This window comes from Meleagris gallopavo, unplaced genomic scaffold (assembly GCF_905368555.1).
Source record: "Meleagris gallopavo unplaced genomic scaffold, MGAL_WU_HG_1.1 scaffold_32, whole genome shotgun sequence".
Lineage (NCBI taxonomy): Eukaryota > Metazoa > Chordata > Aves > Galliformes > Phasianidae > Meleagris > Meleagris gallopavo.
Genome location: NW_028147045.1, coordinates 30,677 through 43,875, shown reverse-complemented (window position 1 = coordinate 43,875; position 13,199 = coordinate 30,677). Strand labels below are relative to the sequence as shown.

The following is a 13,199-nucleotide window of genomic DNA, read 5'->3' as shown; positions in this document are numbered from 1 at the left end:
CTTCCGGCGAAGAGCCCCTCCTCTTCCGGTCCGCCCGAAGCGACGCCTATGCGGGTGAGGAAGTCCCGCCCACAGACGGGGACTCACACCCCGCCCACACGCGCCGCGAGGCCACGCCCGCTCACGGAGGCCCCACCCACAGAGATGCAGAGCTCCCACCAGGAGGCTCCGCCCCCCACGCAGAAGCCCTGCTCACATTTACTCCAGGCCCCGCCCCCTCTTCGATGCCCCTCCCCCTTCCAGGTCCCACCCACCCGCGTGCCGATGCCACGCCCACTGAGAGGGGAGGAGCGGCAGGGGGTGAGGAGGAGTGGGTGCACTGGGAGCACTGGGAGCCACACGACCTTTATTGGTGACCCCAGGTGACATGAGGTGACACACGGTGACAGGTCTCTGAGTTGACCCTGAGTGACCCCAGGTGACATCCGATAACCTCAAGTGACCCCAGGTGCCTCCTGGTGCCGCTGGGTGACCCGAGGTGACCTCTGATGACCCCAGGTGCCCCCACGTGCCATGAGGTGACACGGGGTGACACTGGGACTCTGCCCCTGAGTTGACCCTGGGTGACCCCGGATGACCAATGGTGACCTCAGATGACCCCAAGTGACCCTAGGTGCCCCTGGGTGACCTTCGATGACCTCAGGTGACCCCAGGTGACCTGAGGTTACCTCAGGTGACACGAAAGGGCATGAGGTGACATAGAGTGACATTGTCACTCTGCCCCTGAGTCGATCCCGGGTGACCCAAGGTGACCTCAGATGACCCCATGTGATCCCAGGTGCCCCGGGGTGACCTCTAATGACCCCGGGTGACCCCGGGTGACCCCAGGTGACAGCAGTGTCACTTGCTGACCGCCAGCCCAACACGGTCGTGGTCGCGGTCGAAGACGGCGTAGTGACGAGCCAGGAAAACGTCCCCAAGGATCCAGAGGGGTCCCGCGGGGGGGGCACGTCCAGCTCCATGAACCCACTGACACACGTTGGGGCGCCCCACTGTGACACCTGGGGGGGGGGAGGATGTGTGGGGACAGCAGTGGGGACAGTGGGGAGGGGGGGAGGGCATCCGAGGTTATGGGGGGCACAGAAGGAATGTGGGATGGGGTGGGGATGTAGGGACATGATGGGGACACGATGGGGACACTGTGGGGGGAGGGGGCGACATGTGGGGGTGGGGAGGCACAGAAGGGATGTGGGATGGGATGGGGGTATGGGGACATGATGGGGACACGATGGGGACAGTGGGGGGGGGATCTGGGGTGTGGAGGGCACAGAAGGGACGTGGGATGGGATGGGATGGGATGGGATGTAGGGACATGATGGGGACACCAATGGGGACAGTGGGGGGGGACATCTGGGGATGTGGGGGCACAGAAGGGATGTGGGATGGGATGGGATGGGATGGGATGGGATGGGATGGGATGGGATGGGATGGGATGGGATGGATGGGGATGTAGGGACATGATGGGGACACCAACAGGGACATTGGGGGGGGGGGGGAGGGGCAACATGCGGGGGTGGGGGGGCACAGAAGGGATGTGGGATGGGATGGGGGTACGGGGACATGATGGGGACACAATGGGGACAGTGAAGGGGGGGATCTGGGGTGGGAGGGGCACAGAAGGGACATGGGGACATCAATGAGGACACAGAAAGGACATGGAATGGGATGGGGACATAGGGACAGCGAGGGGGGGGCGTCTGGGGGCGTGGGGACGCAGATGGGATGGGGACGTGGGGACACTGAGGGGACACAGGAGAGCAATGGGGACGTGGAGGGGATGGGGACAGGTGGGGGTGGGGGCACTGGGGGACATTTGGGGCCTTGGGGACACAGATGGGATGGGGACACACGGGGGCACCCACCTGCAGCACGTAATGCTGGGGGCCCAGGGTGAATTCATGCCCCCCCAGCACGAAGGTGACGTTGGGCAGAGAGGGGACACGGTCACAGTCCAACAGGTACTGAAGGAAGGGGGGGGGTTGGAGAATACGGGGGGTCAGCACCCCAGGGACCCCCAAATGCCCCTCCCAGGATGCCCAAATTCCCCCCTCCCTCTCTCCCCCTGAGATCCTTCAGTCTCCCCCCGCCGAAAGATCCCCAAATTGCCCCCCAGAACCCCTTTCCAGACCCCTTAGGACCTCCCCAGGACCCCTCCAATCCCCCCAGTGCGCCCCAGCCTCCCCCCAGAACCCCCCTCTCACTGCCAGACCCCTTAGAATCCCATTCTGGCTCCTTAGGACCACTCCCAACTTCCCTCCCCCCCCAAAAAAGCCCTCCTAGATCCCCTAAGCCCCCCCAGGACCCCATTAGAACCCCACAATCCCCCTTCAGACCCCCCCCAGACCCCTTAGTTTTTCCCCCAAAATGGGGCTTCTTCTCCCAGAAATCCTCCTCCAGAACCCCCCAGACCCATTAGGACCCCCAGGACCCCTTCAGAACCCCACAATCCCCATTCCCTTATGACCCCCCCCAGGACCCTTTTAGAACCCCACAGTTCCCCTCCAAAACCACCCAGACCCCTTAGGACCCCTCAGGACCCCTTCAGAACCCCATAATCCCCATTCCCTTATGACCCCCCCCAGGACCTTTTCAGAACCCCACAGTCCCCTTCAGGCCCCCCCAGACCCCTTAGGACCCCCCAGGACCCCTTCAGAACCCCACAGTCCCCCCTCAGCCCCCCCCAGACCCCTTAGGACCCCCAGGACCCCTTCAGAACCCCACAACCCCCATCCAGACCCTCCCCAGACCCCTTAGGACCCCCCAGGACCCCTTAGGACCCCCCACCCCCCTCCCCTCACCCCATACCTGCCCCCCCACGGCACGGGTGCCCCCCAGGGCTCGGTGCAGCGTTGCCATCTCCTTACTGGGACCGGTGACCAGGGACGTCCCCGTGTCCACGATGGCCTCACAGCCCCCCTTACACAGGGGGGGGTCCCGGCACCCCAGAGCCCCCACAGAGCCCACTGATACCCTATGGGTGGGGGGCGATAATGGGGGGCCGAGGAGGCTGTTAGGGTCTTTGGAGGGGCTTTAAGGGGTCCTGGGGAGGGGGGGGGGGAGTCATAAGGGGACCTGGAGGTATTGAGGGGGTCTGGGGGGGCTGTTAGTGGTATTTGGGGGGGACACTTATGGGTCCTGGCGGTGTCTCTGAGGACCTGGGGGGGGCATTTAGGGGTCTGGGGGGATCTCTGGGGGTCCTATGGGGCAGTTAGGAGCATATGGGGGCAGATAGGGGTCCTGGGGGGGGGGAAGGGGGGTTGTTAAGAGTCTTCGTAGGGTCATAGGGGGTCCTGGGGGAGGGGGAGCATTTGGGGGTCTGGGGGTGGGTCTCTGGGGTTCTCAAGGGACTGCGAGGGGAGTTTGGGGGAAGGGGGGGGGAGAGGAATTTGGGGAGGTCTTGGGGGGAGTTTCCAGGGTTCCTAAAGGGTATTTGAAGGGTTTTGGGGGGTTCTGATGGGCATGGAGGGGGTCCGGGGGGAAGGTGCACTGTTGGGGTAATTTGAGGGTGGTTTTGGGAGTCATAGGGGGGTTCTGGGAGGGAGGGGGGAAATTTGTGTTGTTGGTGGGATTTGGGGGGTCCTGGGGAGAGCCTAGGGGGGGGGGTAGGTGCACTGAGGGGGTGATTTAGGGGGTCCTGGGGGGTCCTGAGAGGGTCCTGAAGGTGGGAGGTGCATTTTTGGGGTGATTTGGGGGTGTTTGGGGGGTCCTGGGTATCCTGAGAGGGTCCTGGGGGGGGTGGGAGGTGCATAGTTGGGGTGATTTGGGGGGGTCCTGGGAGTCACAGGGGTTTCCTGGGGGGGGGGAGAGAGGGTGGTGGAGGTGTTTTTTGGGGGTGATTTGGGGTGTTTTTGGGGGTCTCACCGGTCCATGTGCAGCTGCCAATAGGCACGACGTGTGACGGGGATGTAATGGAGGGGACCCTCAAAATGCTCCTCATCGAAGCCCCCCAGCAGCAGCTCCCCTCCATCGCCCCCCGACGTCCCGCTGTTGGGGGGGGGGGAGGATAGTAGGGTCAGGAGGGGATTTGGGGGGGGTTTGGAGGGCATTTGGGGGGATTTTGGGGGCATCTGAAGGGGCATTTGGGGATGGGATGGGGGATTGGGGGGGTTGGGGGGACATTTGGGGGGATTTTGGGGCATCTGAAGGAGCATTTGGGGATGGAATGGGGGGATTGGGGGGGTTGGGGGGGCATTTGGGGGGATTTTGGGGGCATCTGAAGGGGCATTTGGGGATGGGATGGGGGGATTGGGGGGGTTGGGGGGCATTTGGGGGATTTTGGGGGCATCTGAGAGGTATTTGGGGACATTTGGGGGCATTTGGGGATGGAATGGGGGCATTTGGAGGGTTTGGGGTCGGTGCATTGGGGGTAAGGGGGATTTGGGGAGAAAATGGGGGCATTTAGGGGGCTTGGGGGAAACTGGGGGTATTTGGGGGCACCTTTGGGGCCATATTTGGGGGCAAATTTTGGGGTCCCTGTGGGGCCATATGGAGGCATTTTGGGGTCCCTTTGGGAATCTATTTGGGGTCACATTAGGGGTCCCTTTGGGGCAAATTTGGGGGTCGCTTTGGGGCCGTAGTGGGGCACATTTGGGGCCATATACGAGCATGTTATAGGGCCATATCAGGTCCCATTTGGGGACAAATCAGCTCCCATCTGTTCCCACATCAGCTCCCATCACTCCCACATCAGCTCCCATTGCTCCCACCCCAGTTCCCATCTCTCCCACATCAGCTCCCATCTCTCCCACATCAGCTCCCATCTCTCCCACATCAGCTCCCATCGCTCCCACCCCAGTTCCCATCTCTCCCACATCAGCTCCCATCTCTCCCACATCAGCTCCCATCACTCCCACATCAGCTCCCATCACTCCCATATCAGCTCCCATCGCTCCCACCCCGGCTCCCATCGCTCCCACATCAGCTCCCATCACTCCCACATCAGCTCCCATCGCTCCCACATCAGCTCCCATCACTCCCACATCAGCTCCCATCACTCCCACATCAGCTCCCATCTCTCCCACATCAGCTCCCATCTCTCCCACATCAGCTCCCATCGCTCCCACCCCAGTTCCCATCTCTCCCACATCAGCTCCCATCTCTCCCACATCAGCTCCCATCACTCCCACATCAGCTCCCATCACTCCCATATCAGCTCCCATCGCTCCCACCCGCTCCCATCGCTCCCACATCAGCTCCCATCACTCCCACATCAGCTCCCATCGCTCCCACATCAGCTCCCATCGCTCCCACATCAGCTCCCATCACTCCCACATCAGCTCCCATCGCTCCCATATCAGCTCCCATCGCTCCCACCCCAGTTCCCACCTCCACATCAGCTCCCATCTCTCCCACATCAGCTCCCATCACTCCCACATCAGCTCCCATCGCTCCCACATCAGCTCCCATCTCTCCCACATCAGCTCCCATCGCTCCCACATCACCGCCCATCGCTCCCACATCAGCTCCCATCACTCCCACATCAGCTCCCATCGCTCCCACATCAGCTCCCATCTCTCCCACCCCAGCCCCCATCCCCCCCCCATCAGCTCCCATCACTCCCACATCAGCTCCCAGCTCCACATCTCTCTCCCACATCAGCTCCCATCTCTCCCACATCAGCTCCCATCACTCCCACATCAGCTCCCATCGCTCCCACATCAGCTCCCATCACTCCCACATCAGCTCCCATCACTCCCACATCAGCTCCCATCACTCCCACATCAGCTCCCATCACTCCCACATCAGCTCCCATCGCTCCCACATCAGCTCCCATCTCTCCCACATCAGCTCCCATCACTCCCACATCAGCTCCCATCTCTCCCACATCATCTCCCATCACTCCCACATCAGCTCCCATCTCTCCCACATCAGCTCCCATCACTCCCACATCAGCTCCCATCTCTCCCACATCAGCTCCCATCACTCCCACATCAGCTCCCATCGCTCCCACATCATCTCCCATCTCTCCCCACTCAGCTCCCATCACTCCCACCCCAGCTCCCATCACTCCCACTCCAGCTCCCATCGCTCCCACATCAGCTCCCATCACTCCCACTCAGCTCCCATCACTCCCACACCAGCTCCCATCACTCTCCCACATCAGCTCCCATCACTCCCACCCCAGCTCCCATCACTCCCACCCCGTTCCCATCTCTCCCACCCCAGCTCCCATCACTCCCACCAGCTCCCATCACTCCCACATCACTCCCACCCCGGCTCCCATCTCTCCCACATCAGCTCCCATCTCTCCCACATCAGCTCCCATCTCTCCCACCCCAGCTCCCATCACTCCCACCCCAGCTCCCATCTCTCCCACATCAGCTCCCATCACTCCCACCCCAGCTCCCATCTCTCCCACCCCAGTTCCCATCTCTCCCACCCCAGCTCCCATCACTCCCCCTCCCAGCTCCCATCACTCCCACCCCAGTTCCCATCACTCCCACCCCGTCTCCCATCTCTCCCACATCAGCTCCCATCACTCCCACATCAGCTCCCATCACTCCCACCCCAGTTCCCATCTCTCCCACCCCGGCTCCCATCACTCCCACCCCAGCTCCCATCACTCCCACCCCAGTTCCCATCACTCCCACCCCAGTTCCCATCTCTCCCACATCAGCTCCCATCACTCCCATATCAGCTCCCATCACTCCCATATCAGCTCCCATCACTCCCACCCCAGCTCCCATCACTCCCCACCCAGTTCCCATCACTCCCACCCCGGCTCCCATCGCTCCCACCCCGGTTCAGGGCTGCGTTCCCACCTGCGCAGGCGGAAGGCGAAGACGTTGTCCTTGAAGACGCCGCGTTGCATCATGTTGTCGAACACCGGCACCGCCGGCCCCGCCGCGGCCGCAGGGTACGCCAGGCCCAGCACCCCGTCAAAGCGGGCGGCCGCGAACGTCAGACCGGGCAGAGCCACGGCCTCAGCAAACGTCTGAGCTTCCAGGGACACGTTGGAGATCTGCGGGGATGGGGGGTCAGGGGCCACCGGGGGCCTCGTTGGGGGGGAAACTCCATAGGGACCCCCAGACAGACCCCCATAGGGACTCCATAGGGACCCCCAGAGGGAAACCCAGAGGGACACCCAGAGGGAAACCCATAGGTAAAACCCATAGGGAATAGCAAAGGGAGACCCAGAGGGACCCATAGGGACACCCAGAGAGAAACCCAGAGGGAAACCCATAGGGAAACCCATAGGGAATAGCAGAGGGAACCCAGAGGGACCCTATAGGAACCCCCAGAGGGAAACCCAGAGGGACCCATAGGGACACCCAGAGAAAAACCCATAGGGAAACCCGTAGGGAAACCCATAGGGAATAGCAGAGGGAAACCCAGAGGGACCCATAGGGACACCCAGAGAGAAACCCAGAGGGAAACCCAGAGGGACCCATAGGGACACCCAGAGGGAAACCCAGAGGGAAACCCAGAGGGACCCATAGGGACACCCAGAGGGAAACCCAGAGGGACCCATAGGGACACCCAGAGAGAAACCCAGAGGGAAACCCATAGGGAAACCCATAGGGAATAGCAGAGGGAGACCCAGAGGGAAACCCAGAGGGACACCCAGAGAGAAACCCAGAGGGAAACCCATAGGGAAACCCATAGGGAATAGCAGAGGGAGACCCAGAGGGACCCTATAGGAACCCCCAGAGGGAAACCCAGAGGGACCCATAGGGACACCCAGAGAAAAACCCATAGGGAAACCCGTAGGGAAACCCATAGGGAATAGCAGAGGGAAACCCAGAGGGACCCATAGGGACACCCAGAGAGAAACCCAGAGGGAAACCCAGAGGGACCCATAGGGACACCCAGAGAGAAACCCAGAGGGAAACCCGTAGGGAAACCCATAGGGAATAGCAGAGGGAAACCCAGAGGGACCCATAGGGACACCCAGAGAGAAACCCAGAGGGAAACCCATAGGGAAACCCATAGGGAATAGCAGAGGGAGACCCAGAGGGACCCTATAGGAACCCCCAGAGGGACACCCAGAGGGACCCATAGGGACACCCAGAGGGAAACCCAGAGGGAAACCCGTAGGGAAACCCGTAGGGAATAGCAGAGGGAAACCCAGAGGGACCCATAGGGACACCCAGAGAGAAACCCAGAGGGAAACCCAGAGGGACCCATAGGGACACCCAGAGAGAAACCCAGAGGGAAACCCAGAGGGACCCATAGGGACACCCAGAGGGAAACCCAGAGGGACCCATAGGGACACCCAGAGAGAAACCCATAGGGAAACCCATAGGGAAACCCATAGGGAATAGCAGAGGGAGACCCAGAGGGACCCATAGGGACACCCAGAGAGAAACCCAGAGGGAAACCCATAGGGAATAGCAGAGGGAGACCCAGAGGACCCTATAGGAACCCCCAGAGGGAAACCCAGAGGAAAACCCAGAAGGACCCTATAGGAACCCCCAGAGGGAAACCCGGAGGAAAACCCAGAGGGACCATATAGGAACCCCCAGAGGGACCCCCAGTGGGAAACCCAGAGGGATCCCCAGAGGGTCCCCCATAGGCACTCCATACGGACCCCCCAGAGAGAAACCCAGAGGGAAACCCATAGGGAATAGCAGAGGGAAACCCAGAGGGACCCCTGGAGAGACCCCCAGAGGGACCCCCAGAGAGAAACCTATGGGGAAACCCAGAGGGACCCCAAGTCTGTGCCCCCACCAACACGTTGGAGATCTGCAAGGAGGGGAGGGCGTCAGGAACAGCATAGGGAGACACTCAGAGCCCCCATAGAGAACCGCAGGACCTTGTAGAGAATACCAGGACCCCACAGGGACCCCCAGACCCCACACAGAGACACCCAGGACCCCATATGAACGCCCATAGGGACCCCCCATGCCCCCTAAACTCCAGAACCTCATAAGGACACCCTAGGACTCCATTGGGACCCCCAGGACCTCCCCCAGTCCCTCCATAGGATCCCCACAGGAACCCTCAGGAACACCACAGGGACCCCAAGACCCCATAGACCCCCATAGAGGCCCCCAGAACCCCATAGAATCCTCAGGACTCCCCATAGGGCCCCCAACAAGAACCCTCAGGAACACCACAGGGACCCCAAGACCCCATAGAGGCCCCCAGGACCCCATAGAATCCTCAGGACTCCCCACAGGGCCCCCAACAAGAACCCTCAGGAACACCACAGGGACCCCAAGACCCCATAGACCCCCATAGAAGCCCCCAGAACACCCTAGGACCCCCAGGTCTCCTAGGACCCCCATAAGGCCTCCTGTAAGAACCCTCAGGAACACCACAGGGACCCCAAGATCCCACTGGACCCCCATAGGACCCCCATAGGGCCTCCCCAGCCCCCCACCTTCAGTGTGTCCTGGCTGAGGAAGCCCCGCAGGCTGCCACTGCCGTAATGGATGGAGAACAAGGTGCCGTTGGGGCGGTGCGTGCAGGACAGCGCCGAGTAGTAGTGGGGGTGCAGCCCTGGGGGGTCATGGGGACATCATTGGGGTGGGGGTGGCATGGGGGGGGGGGGGACGTGGGGACTTTGTGAGGACGAGGGGCATGGGGACACGAGGGCACAAGGAGGTGATGCAGGAAGGGGGACAGAGGGGGCACTGAAGAACTTGGGAAGGGGACAGGGGGTCCCCAGCTCAAGTCCTGCTCCTTTATGACACCCCTCCCTTTTATAAGCCCCACTTCTACAAACCCGCCCCCCTTAGGCCCCGCCCCTTTTAGGCCCCGCCCCAGGCAGCAGCTCACTGACCACGCCCCCTTTAGACACGGCCACAAATAAAGCCCCACCCCCTATACAAGCCCCGCCCTCACCGCAGCCCAGAGACGCAAAGCCGCGGAGCTCACTGACCCCGCCCCCTTTCTAAGCCCCTCCCCCTTTATGAAGCCCCGCCCCCTACAGCAGGCCAGGTACAGCCGGCAGCATCGCGCTGAGGGCACCCAGAGGTCGGCGCTGCCGGTGTCGAAGATGACCTGGAAGGACTGGGGGGGGGTCCCGAGGGACACGGTGCCGTAGTACTGCGCCTGCAGGCGGAGACCCCCGTATGTCCCCTGTGCCCCCCGAGGGTCACCCCCATATGGCCCCAGTGCCCCCCCTCATGGCCCCCCTGTGTCCCAGCGCGCCTCCCCCCCCCCCCGCCGACCCCATACATCCCCATTACCCGATGTCCCCGCCATGTCCCCTCTGTGCCCCCCCCCCATATCCCCCATGGGACCCTGTGCCCCCCCCATTGCCCCCCATACATCTCCATTACTCCATATGTCCCCACCGTGTCCCCTCTGTGCCCCCCCCGCCCCCATACATTTCCATTACCTGATGTTCCCACCGTGTCCCCTCTGTGTCCCCCCATGGCCCCCATGTGTCCCCCCCATAGGTCCCCATGTCCCCATTGTGTCCCCTCTGTGCCCCCCCCCATGGCCCTCCTGTGTCCCCACTTGGCCCCCACGCTTCCCCATTACCCCAAGTCCTCATCTCCACTGCATCACCACGGTGCCCCCCCATTGTCCCCACTGTGTCCCCTCTGCGTCCCCCCTTGGCCCCCACATGTCCCCCCCATAAGTCCCCATGACCTCACTGTCACACTCCCGTCCCCCCATAGCCCCCTGTGTCCCCCCCATAGGTCCCCGTGTCCCCACTGTGTCCCCCCATGGTCCCCCATATGTCCCCCCCATACATCCCCACTACCCCATGTCCCCACAGTGTCACCTTTGTGTCCCCCAGTGTGTCCCCCCTCCCCCCACATCTCCATGTCCCCACTGCGTCCTCCCCATAGGTCCCAATGTCCCCACTGTGTCACCCTTGTGCACCCCCATGTGTCCCCCCCCATTTTCCCCACTGTGTCCCCTCTGTGTCCCCCACTGGCCTCCACGTGTCCCCCCCATATGTCCCCATGACCCTACTGTCACACTCCTGTCCCCCTATAGCCCCCCTGTGTCCCCCCCATAGGTTCCCATGTCCCCACTGTGTCCCCGCTGCGTCCCCCCATAGCCCCCCTATGTCCCCATGTCCCCACTGTCACACTCGTGTCCCCCCATGGCCCCCATACGTCCCCCCCATAGGTCCCCATGTCCCCAATGTCCCCTTCATGTCCCCATGTCCTCCCCCCCCGTGCCCCCCCACTCACATCCATGTAGTTGTGCAGACTCTGGGGGGCTGCAGGCGGTCCCCCCCCACTCCGGGCTTTGGGACCCCCTTGTCCCCCCCACACCTCTGGGGGAGTCGGGGGCGCACCCAGGGGCCCCGCTGTAGGGGATGCTGAGGGGTAACAGGGGATTAATTAGAGTGGGGTTAATTAGGGTTTGGAATCCAGGGGGAGCAGGACCCCTCCCCAGACCCCGCACTGTGGTACCCATGGGCTGAGCCCCAATGGGATCACCTGTCCTTAATGAGCTTAATGAGGGTAATGAATTTAATGAGGGTGTGCTGGGGACACCCGGGTTTGCTGGGCTAACGAGGTTAACGAGCTCCGCCAGGCTAACGAGGTGCAGCGGGTTTAAGGGGGTGTCTGGGTGGAACCTCAGGGCCTGGGCTTAATGAGCTTAATGAGCTTAATGAGGGTGAGGAAAGGATGGGGATAACGAGGCGGAAAATTGATGAGGTTAAAGGGACTTGAGGGGTTAATGGGGTGATTTGGGGGGGGTCATGAGGTCACAGGTGGGCTCCTGAGGGGGTCAGAGGTCAGAGGTCAGGGTCTGGGGTCACACCCTCGGGTGGGGAAGCAGCTGGGAGGGGTGGGGTCTGCCACCCCCACAGTGTCACACCCAGGATGGGGACAGAGCCACCCCATGGGGACACCGCCGCCCCACCCCACAGCTTTGGGGTCACCCCACGGCCCCCAGACAGCCAGGCGCCCCATGGGGATCCCAATGGCCCTTGGCCCCCACAGCCCCCCCCCCCCCCCAAGTCCCTTCATCCCATAGGGACCCCAATGGCCTCTGATCCCCACAGCCCCCCCCCCACGTTCCCTCATCCCATAGGGACCCCAATGGCCTCTGCCCCCACAGCCCCCCCCCCTCCCCATGTCCCTTCAACCCATAGGGACCCCAATGGCCCTTGGCCCCCACAGCCCCCCCATGTCCTTTCATCCCAGTGGCCTCTGACCCAACCCCCCCACGTTCCCTCATCCCATAGGGACCCCAATGGCCCTTGGCCCCCCCAGCCCCCCCCCCCCATGTCCCTAAATCCCATAGGGACCCCAATGGCCTCTGACCCCCTCCCCCCCACATTCCCTCATCCCATAGGGACCCCAATGGCCCTTGGCCCCCACAGCCCCGCCCCCCATGTTCCTTCATCCCATAGGGACCCCAATGGTCTCTGACCCCCATAGCCCCCCCCCCCACGTTCCCTAATCCCATAGGGACCCCAATGGCCTCTGACTCCCCCCCCCCACATTCCCTCATCCCACAGGGACCCCAATGGCCTCTGACCCCACCCCCCCATTCCCTCATCCCACAGGGACCCCAATGGCCTCTGACCCCCATAGCCCCCCCCCCCACGTTCCCTAATCCCATAGGGACCCCAATGGCCCTTGGCCCCCACAGCCCCACCCCCCATGTTCCTTCATCCCATAGGGACCCCAATGGCCTCTGACCCCCCACCCACATTCCCTCATCCCATAGGGACCCCAATGGCCTCTTACCCCCTTACCCCCTCTTACCCCCCTCCCCTCACGTTCCCTCATCCCATAGGGACCCCAATGGTCTCTGACCCCCACAGCGCCCCCCCCATGTCCCTTCATCCCATGGGAACCCCAATGGCCCCCCAGTGGCCCACAGCCCCGCCCCCCATATTCCTTCATCCCCTGGGGACCCCAATGGCTCCTGGCCCCCACAGCCCCCACCGTGTTTCCTCATCCCATGCGGACCCCAAAGACCCCCACCCCCCCCCCAGCTCCCTCCATGTCCCTTCACCCTATGGGGACCCCAATGATCTCTGACCCCTCTACCACCCCCCAAAGTCCCCTTGTCCCCCCTGACCCCCAATATCCTTTTGTCCCCTGTACCCCCCACCCCCCCCACTCACCGCAGCACGGCGCCCACCCCGGCGGCCAGCAGCAGGAGGTGCCCAAACACGGGACCCCCCATGGCCGCTCTGTGCCCCCCACCCCCCCGCGCAGGGGATCCCCATTTCCCTCGGACACGCCCCCTTCCCCTAAGCCACGCCCCCACCACTGACTCACGTCGCCCCAAACCACGCCCATTGCCTCAGGCCACGCCCCTAAAGC

At 62.8% G+C, this 13,199-nt stretch overlaps 1 protein-coding gene across 1 annotated transcript; it reads right to left on the bottom strand.

Annotated features, from left to right (window-relative positions):
- Positions 1-699: 699 nt before the first annotated feature.
- LOC146541887 (cathepsin D-like) lies at positions 700-13,117 on the bottom strand. The gene is given in 9 exon segments (XM_085215419.1): positions 700-938; positions 941-1,001; positions 1,863-1,961; positions 2,806-2,971; positions 3,862-3,984; positions 6,762-6,961; positions 9,326-9,444; positions 9,876-9,999; positions 12,998-13,117. Coding segments are annotated over 9 exon segments (1,095 nt in total). The 5' UTR covers positions 13,103-13,117; the 3' UTR covers positions 700-840.
- Between the last annotated feature and the right edge of the window lie 82 nt (positions 13,118-13,199).